General features: G+C 48.0%; 1 protein-coding gene across 3 annotated transcripts in view; it reads right to left on the bottom strand.

The window, feature by feature from the left end:
- EIF4E3 (eukaryotic translation initiation factor 4E family member 3) overlaps positions 1-19,768 on the bottom strand; it is a 41,836-nt gene extending 22,068 nt beyond the window's left edge. The window contains exons 1-2 of one of the 3 annotated variants that reach the window (XM_082639806.1): positions 19,752-19,768; positions 1,843-1,915 (exon numbers count right to left, since the gene is read on the bottom strand). Coding sequence is in view for 1 of the 3 variants with exons in the window: in XM_082639804.1 (XP_082495930.1) it covers positions 1,843-1,915; positions 16,511-16,686 (249 nt within the window). In the remaining 2 variants the exon portion in view is untranslated. Of the gene's footprint in view, positions 1-1,842; positions 1,916-16,196; positions 16,214-16,510; positions 16,716-19,751 lie in introns of those variants that run through there. The other 2 variants (XM_082639804.1, XM_082639805.1) reach the window with 2 other exon arrangements.
- Between the last annotated feature and the right edge of the window lie 275 nt (positions 19,769-20,043).

Here is a 20,043-nt window from a genome sequence, read left to right as displayed (position 1 = left end):
GAGGTTCAGTAAAAGACAAAACCAATGCATGGTGACAGCAATGTGAATAGTGGTTGCTTCCGGAAAAGAAGGATGGTAGGAAAAGGGGATGAAGAAAAACCTCCTGACAGGATGGAATTTTTAAATCTTGATCCGGGTGATAGTTACATGTTTGCGTATCTTTGTCAAAATTTATCAAACTTCTACACTTAAGAAACCTGCGTTTACTGAAAAAATTATATCCCAATGAAGTTCTTAAGAAGGTATTTCCTAGTATGTGCCGGCCTGGGTACTTTAAATTGGTCCCTGAAGACCCTATGTCACTTGCTGCCAGATACCAAGGCTCAACCAATGCTCTGTTGTCATCACACAGGGTCAGGGAAACAAACCAATCCCTCGGTGTAACTTTACCAATGTCTTCCTGGAAACCCAGGCACAGCTGTGATGTGGATCCAATGTCACAACAGCGTGGCAGAAGTCTAATGAGGACCTCAAAAAAAAAAAATCAGTGGGCTCTAAGAACTTCTACATGAGGACAGGCTTTGGAATCAAGTGCTCTGAGGTTTACACAGCGGTGCTGGGAAGAGGTAACAAGGTCCATAATGTCACCACGGGGAGAAGTGAAGGGGACCCCTTCCTGGACTCTGAGAGCATCTGTCCCTCTGGACGGTGGCCCACGTGCTGTCTTGTGACACTGCTTGTACTTGGCACTGAATGCTTATTTACAACAGCACTGTTATTCTGCTCTCCACACGCTTAGGTCATTTTCTGAAATAGTTCAGAGACAGCCTGTGGTAGGGACTGCATCCTTACATCCGGCTTAGGGCCCTCTGTGGCCACACGAGGCACTTTACAATCAGATTCCTGGGGCTGCCTAACCGTGAGTCCTAAATTTCCTGAATCAGATACTGGGAGAAGTGTCTGAAAAAAGATCTCGGCACAACTCCTGTGCAAGTGAGAGGCTGCTGACGAGACGCCGATCTATTGGAATTTCTAAGACATTAAAAGATTTAAGGGCAGAACACACAATTTAAAACTGGCCCTTCTAGAAAATTCAGGACACATAGTCAATGCAAGTATGAAGCAGCCTTAACAGGCTTATCGTGTGTACAACAATGTATTAAACTAGAGGAGGGAGAGAAACTTGATAGAATTTGCTTTGGAAGAAAACAGTAATGTGATCAACTAAATAAACTAGGTTTTTTTTTTTGGTTTGTTTTTTTTAATGTTCATCCTAAGAGTTGGGTAGAGAAAGAACTAAGAGATCTAAGAGCTTACATTGGCTGACAACCTACCATGTATCAGGTCTCCTGCTAAGCCTGAAAAAGACATCAATCATCTCGTTCAGTCCTCATACCCACCCATGGAGGCAGGTGCTACCATCACACCAGTCTTACACAAATTAAAGGGCTGATGCCTGCCCAGTTTAGGATGATGGAATTTGGACGTGGAGTAGGACACGGGTCCGAGACCTTCCACTTTCAGGCTCAACACTATCCTGCCCTGTGACCTTCAGTAAGCTTGCAGGTGGGTGCCAGGGCCTCTCACCGATGGCAAACAGAGCCCAGAGAATGAGCGGCTAAGCTGGTGCCTAAATGAGGGCACAGAGTGATAGCGTCAAAACCACACCAGAGTCACGAGGGTCTGGGAGACGATAAGCCTCCACACGTCACCAAGGGTGGAGCAGGCCACTTGGGCATGTGCTCAGCTGGCCTTTGGGGTAGATGTGGCTGAGGGCTGCTCTGCCAGAGTGGACATGAGAGCTGAGGTCAGGGCACAGCCCCGGGTGGGCGCTGCCAGCACAGCACAGGTCTCAGGTTGGATGATTAACTGTCCCACGAACAGCAGGTTTCTTGATCTTACCTGTACCGTTTGTACTGTGTAGATTTTCTTCAGATTTGATGCACACTCAGCGGCTGTGGCACCAGGGAGGGATCTAAGCAAACAGAAGCAAAAGAGCAAAGAAACAAGGAAAATGTTTCAGTGTTCATGAAACATCCCATGATGTAATATAAGTCTGCAGGTCTTCACACAAATCAGGTCTGAAACCACAGAAGCGGACACTTCTGGGATGCTAGTTAGAATTTAAAATGTGAAACTCCTTCTTTGTCAAGTCAGGTGCTCGCGTCTCCTAAAAATAAGCATATCTATCCTGTGGAAGTTTAACAGGGAAACTGGAAATGTAAGAAAGACATTGGAAACCTTAAAATCACAATTTAAAAAATACAAAAATAACCATGTGATAACCAAGCCTTTTTGGCCTAGGACTCTGGATAGGAAACTGGGCCTGTTGTATAGATGACAATGACAATGCAGGGTCTTGACCTGGTTATATGTTTGAAATTTTTGTTAGTTCCTTGGTGGTAAATATTCATGAACTCTTGGGTGACCTTTTGCCAACTTTAAGAAAACATGATTACTAAAAGTCACCCTTCGCCTCAGTTGAATGTGCACGTGTTTCCAAAACAGCTGCCTGTAGAAAATACTTTCAGTTATTTTCTCTGGCTGATTTAATTAGCTCTGCTGAACTCTGTGGTCAGAGTACATTAATCTTTAGTTTGCCATATGTTCCACTAGATGGCAACATCCTACCAGCTTATTCAGCAGAAGAGCCATCCACTGAGACGGGCTTCACCGAGCACCATGTCCTGGGTTTGGGGGTAACAGGACGTGGTGTCATCCATCTGCAGAAGTGAAGCCTCTCCACCCTTGCTACCCTTCCTTTCTCCCTGTACTGAATTAGCAGGTCTTGCTCAGGAATGTTGGGTCCAGCTACATCAGGCCTAAGGTTGAAAAACTCCAGTAATGCTTGACAGCCCCATGTCTGGCTGTAAGAAGTAAGAGGCGGGCGGTGAGGGGCAAGCACCAGCCCACAGCTGACCCACCCGGGTCTGGAATCTGTAAAAGCAATGCTCTTTACCAGCCACTGACCCTCCGAGACACATTCCCCAGGGGACCTCAAGATGGTGAACTTCCTGGCAAGAGATGTGCGCAAAACTGAGCCAGCTCAGAGGTGGAGGGCATGGCAGAGCAGAGGGCTAGGCCCAGGTGTCGGGCAAGCATCAGGCACCAGGGGCAGAGCTCTGCAGACTACAGTCCCGGAATTATGGACCTGGGTGTTGAACCTGATATAAAAAACGCATTTCTGAATACCGCTCTCTAGCCCGGAGGTCACAAGGAAGCATAATTACGGACTAGTGTGGAGGCAAACAAGGGACCCTGCTGAGCAGGTGGAGTCTGATAAATCGATCTTCCCCAAAGCACCAGGTTTACAACTCTTTTCTAGTTATTATGAGCGTGCCGGACGCTGTGTGACAAACGCAAATCCACGATAACCACCATGACTGCATTCTGCCGCCAGACCCGAAGCCTCAAATAGCTGCGCTGCAGAACGTGAAGAGCGAGGCGCTGGATCAGCACCTGTGACGGTGACATCTGACCCACGATGCATCCGTCGCTCTACCCGGACTGCCCGGGGTACCACAGTATTGACTTAAGATAAATACTAATTTGCTACTTGATACAGGTTTTATGCTGTTTGGGGGGTTTAAATTACAAAAGGATTGGGGAAAAAAAGTTAAAAAAAAAAAAGCCCAAACCTTAACCTTTTCTGAGTAGTTTTCACATGAACAGTCTATTGCCTTTATATGAAAATCTACTGGCACTTATTCTAATACTGACTTTTCTTCCTTTGAAGAGTTTAGCTGACTTCTCCACCAAATATGCCCAGAAGATATACCCCTGGCTGCCCAAAGCATATAGCAGAATATAGACAGGGTTCTTTCCCTAATGGGGTTGGGGGAGGGGGTGGTATAAGGATCCAAAGGTAGGAAATGTCCGTTGTATTTTTTCATTTTTAAAACTGTGTATTTTGAATTTTTACTAATTTTTTTTTTGCGGTACGTGGGCCTCTCACTGTTGTGGCCTCTCCCGGTGCGGAGCACAGGCTCCGGATGCGCAGGCTCAGCAGCCATGGCTCACGGGCCCAGCTGCTCTGTGGCATGTGGGATCCTCCCAGACCGGGGCACGAACCTGCGTCCCCTGCATCGGCAGGCGGACTCTCAACCACTGCGCCACCAGGGAAGCCCGAATTTTTACTAATTTTTAAAGCTACCATTCAATTTATGATGGTTTAGCATGAGTATAATTTGAGTGTTCACCTCATACAACATGGTGTCAATTTAAGCAAATACAACATGAGATAACCACCATTTCACCCAGAAAAAAATATCACTGATAAACCTTTGCTTTATATGCCTCTTTTTAAAAGCCTCTGTCTCCACGTTCTGGTCTTTTACTCATATTCTAGTGCAGGAGACAATTATACGAAGTCATTTAGGTCTGTTCAGTTTCACTGCTCTAGGTTTCTGAAGAAACCTCTATACTCTCCAGAGTCCAAGAAGGGTTCTAGCATGAAACAAGGAGGCAGCGCTTCGTAGGACAACAATGCCAGGGGCTGACGTGCATGGACTGAATTCTTGCTTGTGTGCTCAGCAAGTCACCTTCATCACAGCACTGAATCCTCGCAAGCCTGCGTATTCAGATGTCATTATTACTTCTTACCATTTTACAGCTGAGCAGCCCAGTACCTACAGAGGTTTGATAAGGTGTGGCCTCAGGCCACAAAAACCTGATTTGCATACAGGTGACCTGAGACTTCCTGCTCTTTACCCCTCACTGCTAAACTGTCCAGTCAAGCCATATACGAACTTACTTTTTTTAAAAAATAAATTTATTTATTCATTTATTTTTGGCTGTGTTGGGTCTTCGTTGCTGCGCGCAGGCTTTCTCTAGCTGCGGCGAGCGGGGGGCTACTCTTCGTTGCAGTGTGTGGGCTTCTCATTGCGGTGGCTTCTCTTGCTGCAGTGGCTTCTCTTGTTGCAGAGCGCAGGCTCTAGGCATGCGGGTTCAGTAGTTGTGGCTCGCGAGCTCTAGAGCGCAGGCTTAGTAGTTGTGACGCACGGGCTTAGTCGCTCCGCGGCATGTGGGATCTTCCCAGACCAGGGCTCGAACCTGTGTCCCCTGCGTTGGCAGGTGCGTTCTCAACCACTGCACCACCAGGGAAGCCCCTACACACTTACATTTTTTAATGGAGTTTTATAATTGACTCTTGGTGTGTTCTCATCAAGGCTGCCGTTTTTGCTGAATCCTACTTTTAATACAAGATTGTGTTCACTTTATGTTCTTCAAATAGTCTTTCCATCAGATCAAGGTAGAGAAGGTCCTCACTAAAACCAACAGGATCACACTCAACAATAGCTCTATTCTGCTTAACATCTTAGGATGCTGATGTATTGGTGTTTGAAAGGAAATGTGTCAGTTTCTATGGAAAATGACTTGCCTAATTTCTTTTTTTTTAACATCTTTATTGGAGTACAATTGCTTTACAGTGTTGTGTTAGTTTCTGCTGCGTAACAAAGTGAATCAGCTATACATATACATATATCCCCATATCTCCTCCCTCTTGCATCTCCCTCCCACCCTCCTTAGCCCACCCCTCTAGGTGGTCGCAAGCACCGAGGTGATCTCCCTGTGCCATGAGTTGCCTAATTTCTTAATGAAGGAGGTTGGATTCTCTAATTTTCAAGGTTCCTTCCAGATGCTGGACAGTTTTATGAATATCCAGGTGTCAAAATAAGAAACATGCTGTCGGCACTTCTGACAGTAGTGAATGGTTGGCTGGCTTGGCCAGCGCAAGGAAAGCCATTCTCCTGCAAGCCAAATCTGAACCTCAGCCATCTTTAGCAAACAGAACTGGGCCATATCCACAAAATCAATTTCAAAAGGCAAAACAAGCCGAGGTTTGTACGTGATCTGCCTTGTAAACAGGTCAGTCTGTACTGGACTTGCTGATTCAAAGTTGAACTGGAAGCTGTACCATCTACAGTTACTGTTTCTTAAAGTAGCAGTGCGGGCAGCTGCTGGCAAAGCTGCAGCCCTGGCAGCAGGCAGCCGGCAACCCTCTCTTCCCTGTCCCTCTAACAGATAGTTGCAGCAACTGGAAGGGAAGTGTGTGTAGTGGATTTCAATGAAAGAGACTTTTTTTTTTTTTTTTTTTTTACTGGTATCATACATACAGTACATTCTCACATCTTTAAAAAAATCTTTTGACTTCCTTCATGTTACAAACCCAAACCTCTCAACAGAACCCTAACCAAACCCTCTCTCTGCAGACCAAGAGTGCTCACCTAGGTAGAGGTGATGGGGCCTCTGAGGAGAAGACATCTGGCAATATCCAGAGACGTTTCCGGTGATCGCCACCTGAGGGGTGCTGCTGGCATCAAGCGGGCAGAAGCCAGGGCTGGACAGGAGGGCACCCGCAACAGAGGGTGATCAGGTCCAAAATGGCAAGAGTCCGTGCTGAGAAACCCTGCCGTATACGTGCAACAAACAGCCTAAGAAGACCTGTAGTCTATTTACCCACCAGAGACTCACTGCACACCTCTTTTAGCTGACGAGGAGATAGCAGCGCTCATCGGAGACGGAGCCCTCGTCCTCAGGGCGTGTAAGCTCTAGAGCCGGCGCCCCTGCCTCTGAATTTCCCACATTCCTGAGGGCAAAGAAACAATGTTTAGGTGCCTCTTTGTTGGCCTGGGAGGCAGGAAGTGTGAGAGGAAGTTGAGGGAGGAATGTACCAGTAATATAACGTTGAACGTGTCCATTCCTGGAAGGCTGTATGGCCAAAGCTGTGGACAATCGCAGAGGCAAGGAATCAGGACCTACTTTCACATTCTTTGAATACTATGTCACCCTCTCACAGTACACAGCTGGAGCTGAGAACACAGCAGTGGAACAAGGAACGCCTCCTGGATGGATCAGGTTAAGGAGTTTGAGTTGTTCCACTAGGAGTTTCCCCTCTGATTTAATGATAGTAACATAACAATGGCTTCCTTTTACTGAGCACGTACTATATGAGAGGGGTTTGCACACAGATCTCTAATCCTTACAGCCAGCTTGCCAGGTTGGTATCATTATCTCCATTTACAGACTAGGAAACAAACTCAGTGAGCCTGTTTTTGAGGAGCAGATCTGGGTCCTTTCCCTGGTCTCTCTGGCTCTGATGCCCACGATCCTCCTGTTGGATGAGGACGCTTCTCAGTAAAACACCAAGCAGTCACTGTGAGCACGGGTGGTCACAGATGGCACATCTTCCGCCAAATCCCCCTCTCAGCCCTTCTCTTAGGTTACTACTCCATCCTTGGGCCCACCCACTGCCCTTGCCACTCACCCTCTCCTCCACCACCACCCATTTAGCCACACTGCTGGGAGGCAGGGGCTGGGGGGTAGAAGCACAGACGCAGGACAGGGTTAGACGCCACCAGAACCCTTGGCAATGATGATACCCCAGAACGTGATATAAGGAACACAATTCGGGAAGAACGCATTTACAGGTCATCATTTTCTGAGGCTGGACATGAGAGGAAGATAACTTACCAAACAAAAGCCAAGCTGGGCTGTGGCAGGAAGGCAGGAAAGCAGAGGGCTTGAGAGGATGGTCTTTGAAATGGACAGAACTGAGTTCCAGCTCCGCCAGCCACCCGCTGTGTGACAAGCCTGACTCCCCTGACCCTCGCTTCCCCTTTCTGAGAGTGGTCTCTACCCCTACTTACACTGCTACTTAGACTGCAAGAGCTAAGGCGCGTAAAGTATTTACACAGCAACTGGCATCTAACAGGCGACAGTGGCTGTTGTCCCCAGCGGCAGCAGCAAGAGAAGAGGAACAGAGGGGGAAGCCGTCACAACTAAGAGACACCGAGCACATTTTCTACTCTGTGGGACCGAGGGCAAAAATCCCAAGAAGCCTGTGAGAGTGACACCGAGCTGAGAAACTCCTGGGTCCATCCTCAGGAAAGAAAGCCCACCCGGTGCCAGTCTTTCTGGGCTTAAGGCCACAGCTTCCAGGAGCTGCTTCCACTTGGACCTGGCGAATCCGGAAGCTGTTATGGTTAAGGCAGGAGTGGGAAGGGATCCTCCGAGGTCTGCCAAGTAGATGATTAGTGTAAGATGTCAGGGGAACTCTTAATGTTACAAAATCCCCAAGTCCAGCTTTATATTGCCCCTGTGTGTCTTCAACTTAATCACGGAATTAGAGCAAATGCATCTTAAGATTCTCTACGTAAAACTGGTTAAAATCCCTTTTCACTTGGGGAATTAGGAGAAGGCAGGAAGTTCAATAAGTTGGACCAACTATTCAACGTAAATGGTTTCCAGGCACATAACCACCATTTACATGCAATAATTCAATGTGTTATTTGCAAATCATCTTTATCCATTCATTAAAGCAGGTTCCTGAGAATCTTCCCAAGACAGAACTCATTTAGCTCAATTTGAGTCTGAGATGCTTCAAAGCATTTTTATCCTCTCTCTTATCCTCTCACAGTAAGTATCAAGAGATACTTACTGTGCTCCCAGTAGGTGAAAAGACCACACGTCCTGTGCTACATGCATGCATCACTAATTAAACACCGTGAGGTAAATAACGGTTGCAACCCCACTCTGCAGATAAGCAAACTAAGTCTGAGGGTGGCGACTTGCCCAAAGGCTCACAGTTGGCTAATAGGAGAGTTGGTACTTGAACCAAGGGTCCCTGGCAACCTGGCTCTTTGTCAAGAGCCTGAACTAATCACTTCCAGCAGGACCCCTACCCTGCTTGGTGCTGCGAACACAACGCGGCACCAACTACATTCTCAGCTCTTTTGCACCTTGCAACCCTGAACCCTGACTTTGCAGCAGTCCAAACGTGCCTTCTCCATTAAACCCCACCTGGTTGCTGCAGGCTGAGCTCAGGAATAAAATTCATGGGGACAGATGCCTTTGTCAGTACCTCAGAAATTATCTTAACCATTCCTTGGCTAGCTCTTAGCAGACCACAGCACCACTTACCAGGGACCTGGATTTCTGGAGATGCTTCCTACAAAGGAAAGAAGCTGAAAAGGTTTCCCCAAACCCTGCCCACATCCCTGCCACTTATAGTCCATCAACCAGCAGCATTACCCGGGAGCTTGTTAGAGCTGCGGAGTCTCCAGGCCGCACCTGACACCGGGTGAATCCCAGGTAATTTGTCTATACATTAAAGTTTGAGGTTTGTTGATTTATATCATGTAAAGCAAATCACCATAAGAAATGGGAAATAAGAGCTAATGGAATATAGACAGCATCATAGAAAAATGTAAAAAAATCATCATTTTCACAGATGCATTTTTTTCATCGCCCAAAGAGATGATTAAGATGGGGTCATCATTAAATGTGAAGGACAATCCTATAAAGGCCCTTAAACATGGGTCTTAGGTGGGGCTCTCTTCTTTTTCTCTGTCAATTTTAAAGCAGGGAGTCCTTGGCTTAATTATCTCCTGTGACACTGCCCCTAGTTTCCTTATTTGAGAAATTCAGTGGCAGGTCCAGATGACCTCTCAAGTCCTGCCCAGCTCCCATATTTGAGGATATGAAATATGGGAGAACTGTGTCCCATTCGCTGTTCATATGCACAGGGAAGCAGTGTTCAGTGGGGTGAGGGATGCCAGTGCTCGGGGTCACAGTCTTTACTCCAAATCCCGTTTCTGTTCTACGTTAGCTGTGTGACCTCAGGCAAGTTACCTGTCCGTGCCTCAGATGTCTCATGTGTAAAATGTTGCTGCTACAGCCTACTTCAATATTGTGAGGATTCTGTGGATAATTATGTACAGCTCCAGTCTAGTGCCCAGTGCACTGAAGTAAACAGCTGTGAACATTAATAGGTTAAAGTGAAAAAAAATGTTTAAAACTTTACACGTTACAGGATAGCCAAGTTATGGATAGACACGCCCAGGGCACATGCACACAATAAACGTTTGGTGAAAAAACGAATGATGACTTCACCTTATATGAGAGATCAGTTCATTTCAGCCAAGAGAATAACCTAAACGGGGAAAATTTGAAAGCCAGGGATATGTCTCCTAAAAGCCCGTCGTCTTGTTGAATTGACTAACATCAGGCTCAGCTGCCAGAAAGAAAATCTGCACAAGCCCAGATACTTGAAGGAGGTCCCTTGTATATCATTCACTCCATTAAAGATGATTTCATTTTAATCACTTTTAAATAGATCTGTGGCTTGTGGCTACACCAGCTTCCTGTTTGAGAAAGGGTCACCTGCAAAAACGGGCCAGGGCCTATTAATAACATTTAATAGTGCATCTATTGAAACTATCTAAATGCTGTATTTTTGCAGGTTTATTTGATTTTGATTTTTTTTCCCTTCTCTTGTCTATTGTCACTCCTGGCCTATGAGCTCCTTGCCGGTAGCAACTGGGACTCTTTTCATCTCGATATCTAATTAATCCTTTAGTACACGGAGGCTGGGTGAAAGAGAGGTGTAACAGTGTTCCGGAGCTGACGACGGAACTAAGAAGGGCCAGGTCACTGACGTCTTGCCAGCTGGCTTAGGCTTGGAAACAAGGAAATGGCATCTGTAAGTCTGAAAGCAGGAAAACATATTTTCCAGAAGCTAGTACCAGGTAAGGACTAGTAAGCTTTCTGAGTGAGGATGTTTAGGGCCTTTAGGCCTGTCTGTAGGAAGCAGCTACTGACCCACAGCTGGACAGGCTGTGATCCCCTAGGTCAGGGCCTTTCCTTGCCTGAAGTACCCAGAACCCCTTTGCCTCTTACAGAAAATAAAATCCTGGCCATTAAGAGAGCTTGTGGGTTCAGAAAGGCGAGAATGGGGAAAAAGGATAGGAAAAGTCAAAACTCCAGCCACTTTCTCCCTGTCACCTACGGCCTTCCATGCAGCCCCCTGTCCTCACCTAGACCCAGTAGGCCGCTCTGGGATGAACAAGGATGATTTGCGGATCCTCTCTGTCAAGCCTGGTCCCACCCCGGCTCCATGAGACGTGTTCTTATGGAGACACCATTGGAACACGCTTGAACGTACTCCACCCTGGAAGGCGGGTCCCTCTAGATTTCAGTACCTGGCTGAACTCTTCCCTGATGCCACTGAAGCAGATAGTGTGTAACCTCCTGGGAGGCCCAGGCCCATGTTGTCATCTTTGCATTCTCAGCACCTACAACAGTGACTGGCGACTAATAGGCTCAGGTAATCTCATCAACAAGCAGAGAAGTAACTGTGAAGTTCTGGCACCTGAGGCATTTGTTACAAATGCACATTCTACCCCAGAGGTCTGATGGTGCAGGTCTGGGGCAGGGACGGGAACCTGTATTTTTTAACGCTGACTGGGCGGAGCTACGTCTTGATGGAGTGGGGTCGGTGGGCGATGTAGTGAGGGCCCACCTTTGCGATTCAAAACACAAGAGCACGAATACTCGCTAGGTACCTACTCTGCACACTAAGGCGCACTCGGGAGCAGACACGAGGCAGTTCTGTGTCTCGTGGTCACGAGCGAGGGACGGAGGAGGAATTAATGATCCTTAATACAAATACAGGCTATAAAAATGCAGCAGGACCACAAAGGAGGTGGACTTAATCACGACTGGGCCAAGTGCTCTGAAGGACAATTACAGAGGTGGCAACTCAAGAAGGCCTCGAAGGATGTGTGGCAGCTTTTTAGGCAGACGAAGGGGAGGAGAGCGACCCAAGCAGAAGGAACTTCACAAGACAAATCTCAGAGGCTGGCAAGTCCATGGTTTACCCAGCAGAAGGGCCAGGCGTTTGCTGTTGTTGCCAGAGAGAATGGGCAGACTGAGAGGTATAACGGAGCTGGGGAGACACAGGTGATGAAGCTGAAAAGGAGGTGGGTTTCACATTAAAAAGAGCAATACAGAAGTTTCTACTACAAAAGTCAATCAGAGCTGCTGGTAAAGGTAGGGCTGAAGACCCACAATTCCACCTGGCTGGAGCACACCTCCCCACAACAGAGGCACCCTTAGGGGGTGAGAGACACAGAGTCAAAATCCACTGCTGTCCTCGGTGCTTTGTGACCACCTAGAGGGGTGGGATAGGGAGGGTGGGAGGGAGGGAGACGCAAGAGGGAAGAGATATGGGGACATATGTATATGTATAACTGATTCACTTTGTTATAAAGCAGAAACTAACACACCATTGTAAAGCAATTATACTCCAATAAAGATGTTAAAAAAAAAAATCCACTGCCGTGACAGAGGAGAGGGGCAGGGGGGTTTTGGAACAACGAGACCAGGCGTGGTTTAGAAGGCTAAGCTGTGAGCCCAGGTCGGGGAGGCTTGGGGAGAGACAAGCTTGGGAGCAGGACGCTACAGCGTGTGACTGCAGCTGGAGGGGCCCAGGATGTGCAGAGGGAGGGACATGGAGAGGACAGGACAGCTTAGCCTTGGAGCAACGTCAAGTACAGAACTGGACGGGGAAGGGTACGTGAGACAGAAGGGGATTCCAGGTAGGATGGTGGTGGTGTTGACCGTAACAGGCTAGGTCGTGTGTGTCCAGAACTCAGGAGAGAGGTCAGGACTAGGATGCAGATTTGCAACTGATAATTAGAGTAACCTCAGCCGCCACAGGAGAAGGGAAAGTCACTGTGGGTAGAATTCAAGAGCCCCCTAAATATTTAGTGTGGGCTGAGCTGTCCTAGGCTCTGAGCTGAGCTGAGGACAAAGTGGTGGGGAAAAGAACCCTGGGAAGTGGACATTCTGGGGAGAGAAGACAGACGAACAGCGCTAACCCTACAGAGACAGTAAAGCAGGAGCAGGGCCTCGGGGAATGTGTCAGGAGATGCGGGTCATTGTGTACCAATGGTCAGGGAAGGTCTCGCTGAGAAGATGACATTGGAGCAGAGACTGGAAGTAAGGGAAGCGCAGACCTAGCAGATGACTGAGGGAAGAGCATCCCAGGAGGAAGGACCCCCAGTGGCAAAGGCCCATGCTTAGGATGATGGAGAAAGAGCAAGGGGTCCAGCAAGCCAGAAGGGCACGTGCAGTAGGGAGAGTGACAGACAGACAGCAGGAGAAAGGTGTACCAGGCGGCGCAGGAAATGCTGCAGAGTCTCACGGGCCATGAAAAGCACTCTGGCCTTTGCTCGGAGAGGACCCCCGGGAGCAGAGAAGTGACATGTTTGAACTGTGTTATTTAAAGGGACCGCTTTGGCTGCTGTGATGGGAATGAACTGTATGGGGCAAGAGCAGAAGCAACGAGAGCAGTGAGGATGCTCTTGCCTTCACCCAGGTGACAGACGTGGTGTGGTCCAGGGTCTGGGACGCAGGTGGTGAGAATACATTGGATGCTAGATGCATTTTGAGGGTAGAATCAATAGCATTTATTGTTAACGGATGTAGCAGGAGGAACAAGGATGGGGAAGGGGATAGAAAAGGGGGGGAGGTAAGGAGGAAGAGGAGGAGAATCACAGACGACTCCAAGATTTGGGGGGGATGAACAACTGGAAGGATGGTGTTGCTGTTAACTGCTCTGGTCTGAGATGACACAGACGAAGGAGACAAGATGGGGAGGGCAGCCGGGGAAGTGGTTTGGCACGTGTTGAGTAAGGACATGTATTAGACATCCACATGGAGACAGAGAGGAGGAGCTGGATGCGTGAGTGTAAGGTTTTGGGAATCACCAGTGTACAGACGGAGCTGAAAGCCTTGTGACTGGAAGAGATCACTGGTGTGGATGGGAACAAGAGAAGAGGCCTGAGCACTGAGCCCATGGATAAAACTTAAGAGGAGAAGGGGGGTCACCATGAGATGAAAACAAAGCAGTCAGAGGCACACAACCAAGAGTGGCTTCCAAGAATCAAGACGGGTCCGAGTTTTCCATAGCCAGAAAAGGGGAGGAAAACTCTTCATCCTATACCCCCAGCCAAAATTATCCCCCAAATGTTTGAATCCTTAGCCATAAAGTCTAATTAAAAAACAAAAAAACAAATAAAGACTTACTGGAGTTTACTACTGAAACTGCACATAACTCTACTGGGGGCCTCTCAAATTCATCCATGACGGGAATAAATTAGGATGCTGGCTTCCTAACCCTGAATTCAGACAAGTTGCTTTGGGGAACCACTGATGGGCGAATGGGTGGTAATGAGGGAGCACTGGATAATAATTTTAGTAGTTAGCATTTACTGAGCACGTATTCTAGGCTAGGACACTTGTTGGTGTTTTACGTGTTTTACATTCACAGCGCTCATGTAGCCCTCAGAATATCCTCTGATTATTTATCCCCATTTCACAAACCATGCAAGTGAGGCACAGTGAGGCTAGAACATTTGTTCATCGTCACAGAGTAGGCTGGAAGGTAGGACAGGCCAAGAGGTAGGTGCCAAAGACTTTCAAGTAGCAGGAGACCTTTGGATGGTGTGGGTCTCGAGACTGACGTCATCGGCGGCAGACATCAGCTACCTGAGGTGAAGGCTGCCCTTGGAGGGCTCTCCTGAGAGCCTTACTACCCTCTCTACAATCTTGTTTCTCTGGGGGGCGGGGAAGATACAAGGGAACCTCTAGAACACAATGTGTTCACAACCCCAAGGGAAACAGGGGCACCCTGCATCTCCAGAGAAGTGGAGAAAGTTCAACAGTAGCTATGGGATGACTGATCAGGCAAAATGAATTCATATGTGCAATGCTGGAACTAAATATTATTTCTAAATTAATACAGCCACTTCTGTTGAAGATTTGGACATGGTGGCAGTAACGTGTTTCATCTGATTACTGGCCTTCAGAGAACAAAAATGTGCAAACACACAGTAGAAAAGCTATAGTCTGTCTTCACTGGAGTTACCGTGGTCTTAACTTAAAAGATATTAGATATTCTTTAAAAGTTGTGTTAAGCTACAAAGATATATTTACAACACAGGGAATAGAGTCAATATTTTATAATAACTATAAATGAGGTATAACCTTTAAAAATTATGAATCACTATATTGTACACCGTGTAACTTACATAATACTGTACATCAACTATGCTTCCAAAAAAAAAAAGGTACCAGATAGTCTTTAAAAGTTGTGTTGCTATACAGTATTAGTATCTTAGACCATTCTTAAAAATGTTGTGCCTGTAAGGAGACTAATTTTTGACCTGTTTATAAACACACTCTCTTGATACTGTTTCCAGCAGCCCACCAGTATCCAATGGTCCAGAGGTCCAGATTTAACACCTTGAAAACAGATACCAGGTAAAAGCAATTACAACACACCTTGGAAAATAAAGACGCACATGACTTCATTCTGCTACATTTGTCAAAACCATTCTTGTTTTGACAGTAAAACGCTCTCTTAGCATCTCATAACGAAAGTGAAAATACTAAAATAAAAAAAAAAGCAGACTCACTGTATCTTACCCACCCCCCAACTTCTCTGTGTCCCCAGAAAAGACAATGATGCCAAGTGTCAGTTCTTGAAGATGGGTGCTAATTCCAACAGGAAGAAAGGAATGAGCTTGTCTCCCTAAGAAAAGATGAATATCACTTTTTAAAAATCTTGCAGGTATTTTACACAAGGCTTTTAAAAAACAGATTTGCATCTACTGAGTAAATTTCACAGAAAACTGACACATCCATGCCTCCCTAACACTTAACCATAGAGATACAGTGTCATCAAAACTTCCCTAAGCTCTTGGGACAACCTTGAAGTGTCATCCTTGGGCACCGGCTGGGTGACAGATACTACGAAGGGACTTTGCAATTCATCCATTTATTCATCTGTCAAAATTTTCTTGCGCTCCTACTAGGTGCCAGGCACAAGTTCCTGCTCACTGGCCCATAACAGAGGGGGAAATGTTGAGGGATTGAGACAGATGGAAAAATAAACAGTTTCCTACACAACACAACTCGGTAGCATTATGAACTTTATGAAGAAAAACAGGGAGGACGTGAGTGAAGGGAGGGAGGAGGGGTGCTAACTTAGGTGCGGCAGTCATGTAGGCAGTTCTGAGAAGGTACCTGAGCCGCCCCCTGAGAAAGCTGTAATTGTTCCCACTTTACCAACAAGGTGAGGCATGGCTCACCACTGAATCCCCAGCGCCTAGCAGGCGTGTGGGTCCACAGTAAGTGCTCAAGAAATAGCTGCCCAGTGGATGAGAAAAAATTCAAAGGCAGCATCGGTGGGCGGGGGTAGGCGCCCGCTGTGCCATAGTAATACCATCTCCGCACACTTCCCAGGGGGCTGGTCGACTTTCCCGAGCGCTGTCACGGCGAGGGTCGTGTCCCGAGTTCCCCCAAGAGCCCCGTGGGGGGTGACCAGGACAGCATCACTCGCCCCACTTTACAGCGAGGACGGATCACCCCCGCCAGGCCCGGCATCTCCCACTGCCCAGCCAGGATACCCGCCCGCCGGCGTTTCTTCTTCGGAAGGAAAGAAAGAGGAAAAGTGCTGCCGAAACTTCGGCGACTGCGTGTTTTCTCTCCCGGCCGTGAGGCGAGGCCGCCCGACAGCCGCTCGCGCCGGCCCCAAACCCTCGGCTTCCGAGCCGGCTCTGCGCGAGCTCGCGCGGCGGGGCCGGCGCCCGGGGCCCGGGGCTGGGGGCCGGGCCGCCCGAGCGCACCCGGCCCGGGTTGTGGGAGGCGGGCCCCGAGACAAAGCGGCGGCGCAGGCCCGGCGGGCGCACGGCGGCGGTGGCGAGCCCCGCGACCCCCTCACCTGTCGAGCCAGAAGGTCCAGGGCGAGTGCAGCGGGACCCCACCCGGCTCGGGCCGCAGCTCCGAGAGCTGCTGCAGGCCCAGCGGCGGCGCGGTGGCGGCGGCGGCGGCGGCGGCGCGGGGCACCGGCGGTGCCCGGGCCCCGGCGGGGGGCGCGGCGGCCGGGGGCAACGCCATTTTCTCCGCCCCGCCTGCGAGGCCGGCGGACGCACGGACCGCGGGGCGAGCGGCGGCTGAGTCACCCAGGCCCCCGCCCGCCCCGCCGCGGCCGCCCCGCCCCGCCCCGCGCGCGCCCCGCCCCGGCCCGGCCCTTCGCCCGCCCGGCCTGGAAGCCGCGCCGCCGGGCCGCCCGGGCCCGGCCCGCCTGGGGCCGCCGAACAAAAGCATGGTCCACGCGAGTGGGGGGCCGATTCGGCGCAGGCACCGACCCAGCGTGCGGTGACTGACGGACTCGCGGGTCTGGGGGAGGGCAGGGCAGCGGCGGGGACGGATTCCAGGCTACAGGGGTGGGAGGAACAGAGGAAGGGTCAAGCGGTGGGTTCTGCATCCAGAGGTGAGCAAGGTGTATGGGTGGGCTACAGAGAGATGGAGGGAGGGATGGATGGATGGTCCAGTGGATGGAGTCTCAGACCCACATGGTGGGAGGGGAGGAGGGGTGGATGGACATACCAGCAGTCTGAAGGATGGGTGGGCAAGCTGGCAGATGGTTGGAGGAGGGGTGGAGGGAGGGAAGGGCAGATGGAAGCACAGTTGGATGTGAGAGACAGATGCCCGGGGAACCGCTGGCCCAATGAATAGAGACTGGAGTGCCCAAGAGTGCAGAAAGAAAGGGTCAGACAGACAGAACCAGGACCACTGACCGGGGGATGAAGTTGTTCCAGGTCAGTTTTGCATGTTTCCTAACTCAGCTGATTTGAAGGGGCCACGAGGTGCCCAGAGTGTGACCAACTTTGAATGAGGGTGCCCAAAATCAGCCCAAGGTCTCCACACTTGCCCCAAAGCACCCACAAGGAAGGAGGAAGGGCATCAGGAAGCCAGCCCTCCGCTTTCTGCACCTTTGACTACAGAGGAAGCCCCTATGGCCATTAAGATTCCTGAGCCTCCTAGCACCGCCCCTTGGCAAGTGTCTATCATTCTCTCTTTCAAAAGAAAAGGAGACGCATGAGGGCATGTGAACACACATGCCATAAATGGCATGGACATGGACACCCTCCTCAAGCTTGAAATTTCTGGATAGTGCCTCCCTGGCCTTTACCAGCTGTGGATGTAGAGTTCTGTCTCCTCAAAGATTTTCTCCGTGGCCTAGCATACATTCCGCCCTTAGCCTGAGCATCTCTGGGATGGACTAGAAGAGGAGCTACAAAACTAGATGGGTTCGGGGGTTTCACAGGCATTGTAAACACCTGTTATGAATCCCAGGGTAGGTGCCTTCCCTAAAAGGTATTCAAGTTCTGATAAAATGACCACAATGAAAACAAAACCGCTGCTTTGCTATCCCTGCTTTGAAAATAATTTTTATACAACGTATGATGCTGGAAGCAGTGACATATTTAAAAGCCCTTGCACCTCTGAGATGCAAGGGGCGCTTTCGGTTAGATGCATTTTGGGGGTGGGTTAATTTCTCCTTTTATTTTTTCCAGAAAATGCATATATGGCAGTGTTTAAGCTATTCTGAGCACTTTATCCTTATTAACTCATTTAATCCTCACAAAATCCAATGAGGAAGATACTATTATTAGCACATTTAAGAGATGAGAAGTGGAGAAGTTAAATTAACCCCAAGGTCACCCAGTTAGTGAGAGAGCCAGGACTGGAACATACGTATTCAGGCTCCAGAGTCTAGGCTTCTAACTGCCAGTCTCTACGGCCTCTCTAACTGGAAAACTAACAGGTCCACAGTCAAAATAAGAAAATGAATAGTAAGTCTCCTTCCCTCCCAAGGCTGTCAGCCTTCTTGCCCAGAGGAAACCACTGTTAACAGTTTCCTTCCGGAAAAATCCAAGTATGCCTGTAAAGGCATATATCTACAAATATAAACTGTATACCTACCTATATCTTTTATAAAGAAATAGAAGCATTTTATACCACTGCCGCACCTCCTTACCTTAATTGACATTATATATTTGAAGACTTTCATATCAAAACATATAAATCTACTTCATTTTAAGGACTGCAAAGTAATCCATTCTAAAGGAGTAATTTAATTCACAAGCCCTCAAGATTTATTTGGTTTGCAGTCCTTTTCTTTGATAAATAATGCTACCATAAGCATTTTTATATTTAATGTCTTTCCTCATCTGCACAAGTTTATTTCAGAATAAGTTTGGAGAAGAAGAATTTTTGCCTGTGTCTAAAATTGCTAAATTACATTGCTAAATTACCATGCAAATGGTTACATACATTTATATATAATTGACTTATAAATAATGGCTGATTCTGAAATTTTATATTTACTTAGTGACACCTTTAATCTTTATATAAAATTCTAAGGCATTGGTAGAAAGGGAGTTTTTGCTTTCTGTTGATTAGAACTAGTCAAACGGCCAAGTTTAGCTTCTTCCTTATGTTCTGTGACAATACTCTCGGCAAGAAAGGAATATTTTAAAAGTTTTATCTGCAGTTTCTAAAAGAGAGTATGCACCACATGATAAATCACTTTCAGAATTTAGAACTAGGAACAGTCTGGCAATTTGTCTTTATTGAATATCAATTATGTACCTCCCTCTCTTTTTGCTTTGGCTTCCAGGATGCTCGAAATTACACCTGCTGTTCAATCACAACATCAGTATTAACCAATGAAAAAGCATCACTATTTTTATGTTAATATATTCCTATTTTTATGTTAATGATCCATTTGCACGTGTGCATCTTATACCGTGAACCCCTCAAATCTATTTTGGAAGCAGGTGATATACAAAAACTATAAAATTTAAATCACCTTAAGGTTAATAAAAGAAGTCAGGCAACGTGACTAAGGTGAGAAGCAAGGAGGGAACAGTGGGCATTACTTTCGCTCCCTTCCTGTCTGAAATGTGTAAGAGACTTAACTCTTGTCATCACTCTTCAGAATCATCCTTAGAAGATAATAAACGAGGAAAATTCCCCTCATCTTTTCCCACTTTGCAACTGGGCAGCAGGAATTCCAATAATTTCAGGGTAGAAAGGGAACCTGGAGATTACCTACGCACACCCATCATATTACAAATGGAGAAACTGAGGCCCAGAGAGGTGAGGTGACTTACCCGAGGCCACAGCTCTAGGAAATAACACAGGCAGGACTAGAACGTGGGTAGCTTGAGATCCAGGCCAATGTGCTCTCCCACTGCGTAACACGCAACTCAGACAGCTTGGGGCAGCAGGAGAGAGGAAGAGAAGGTGACCCCACAGCCCCTAGCAATGAAAGCAACAAAAAAGACTTGAGGCACTCATAAATAATTAAGCAGTGAGCTGCAGCAGCTACGCCCCTCCCTTCCAGCATCCAGTCACCAAGGCAACTTGGGCAGGGTGCCTGCTGGTTGCCTAGTAACAGTGTGG

This window comes from Mesoplodon mirus, assembly GCF_964341445.2.
Source record: "Mesoplodon mirus genome assembly, chromosome: 12".
NCBI classification, from domain to species: Eukaryota; Metazoa; Chordata; class Mammalia; order Artiodactyla; family Ziphiidae; genus Mesoplodon; species Mesoplodon mirus.
The sequence above is the reverse complement of the archived record's forward strand: the minus strand, read 5'-3'. Positions and strand labels throughout refer to the sequence as shown.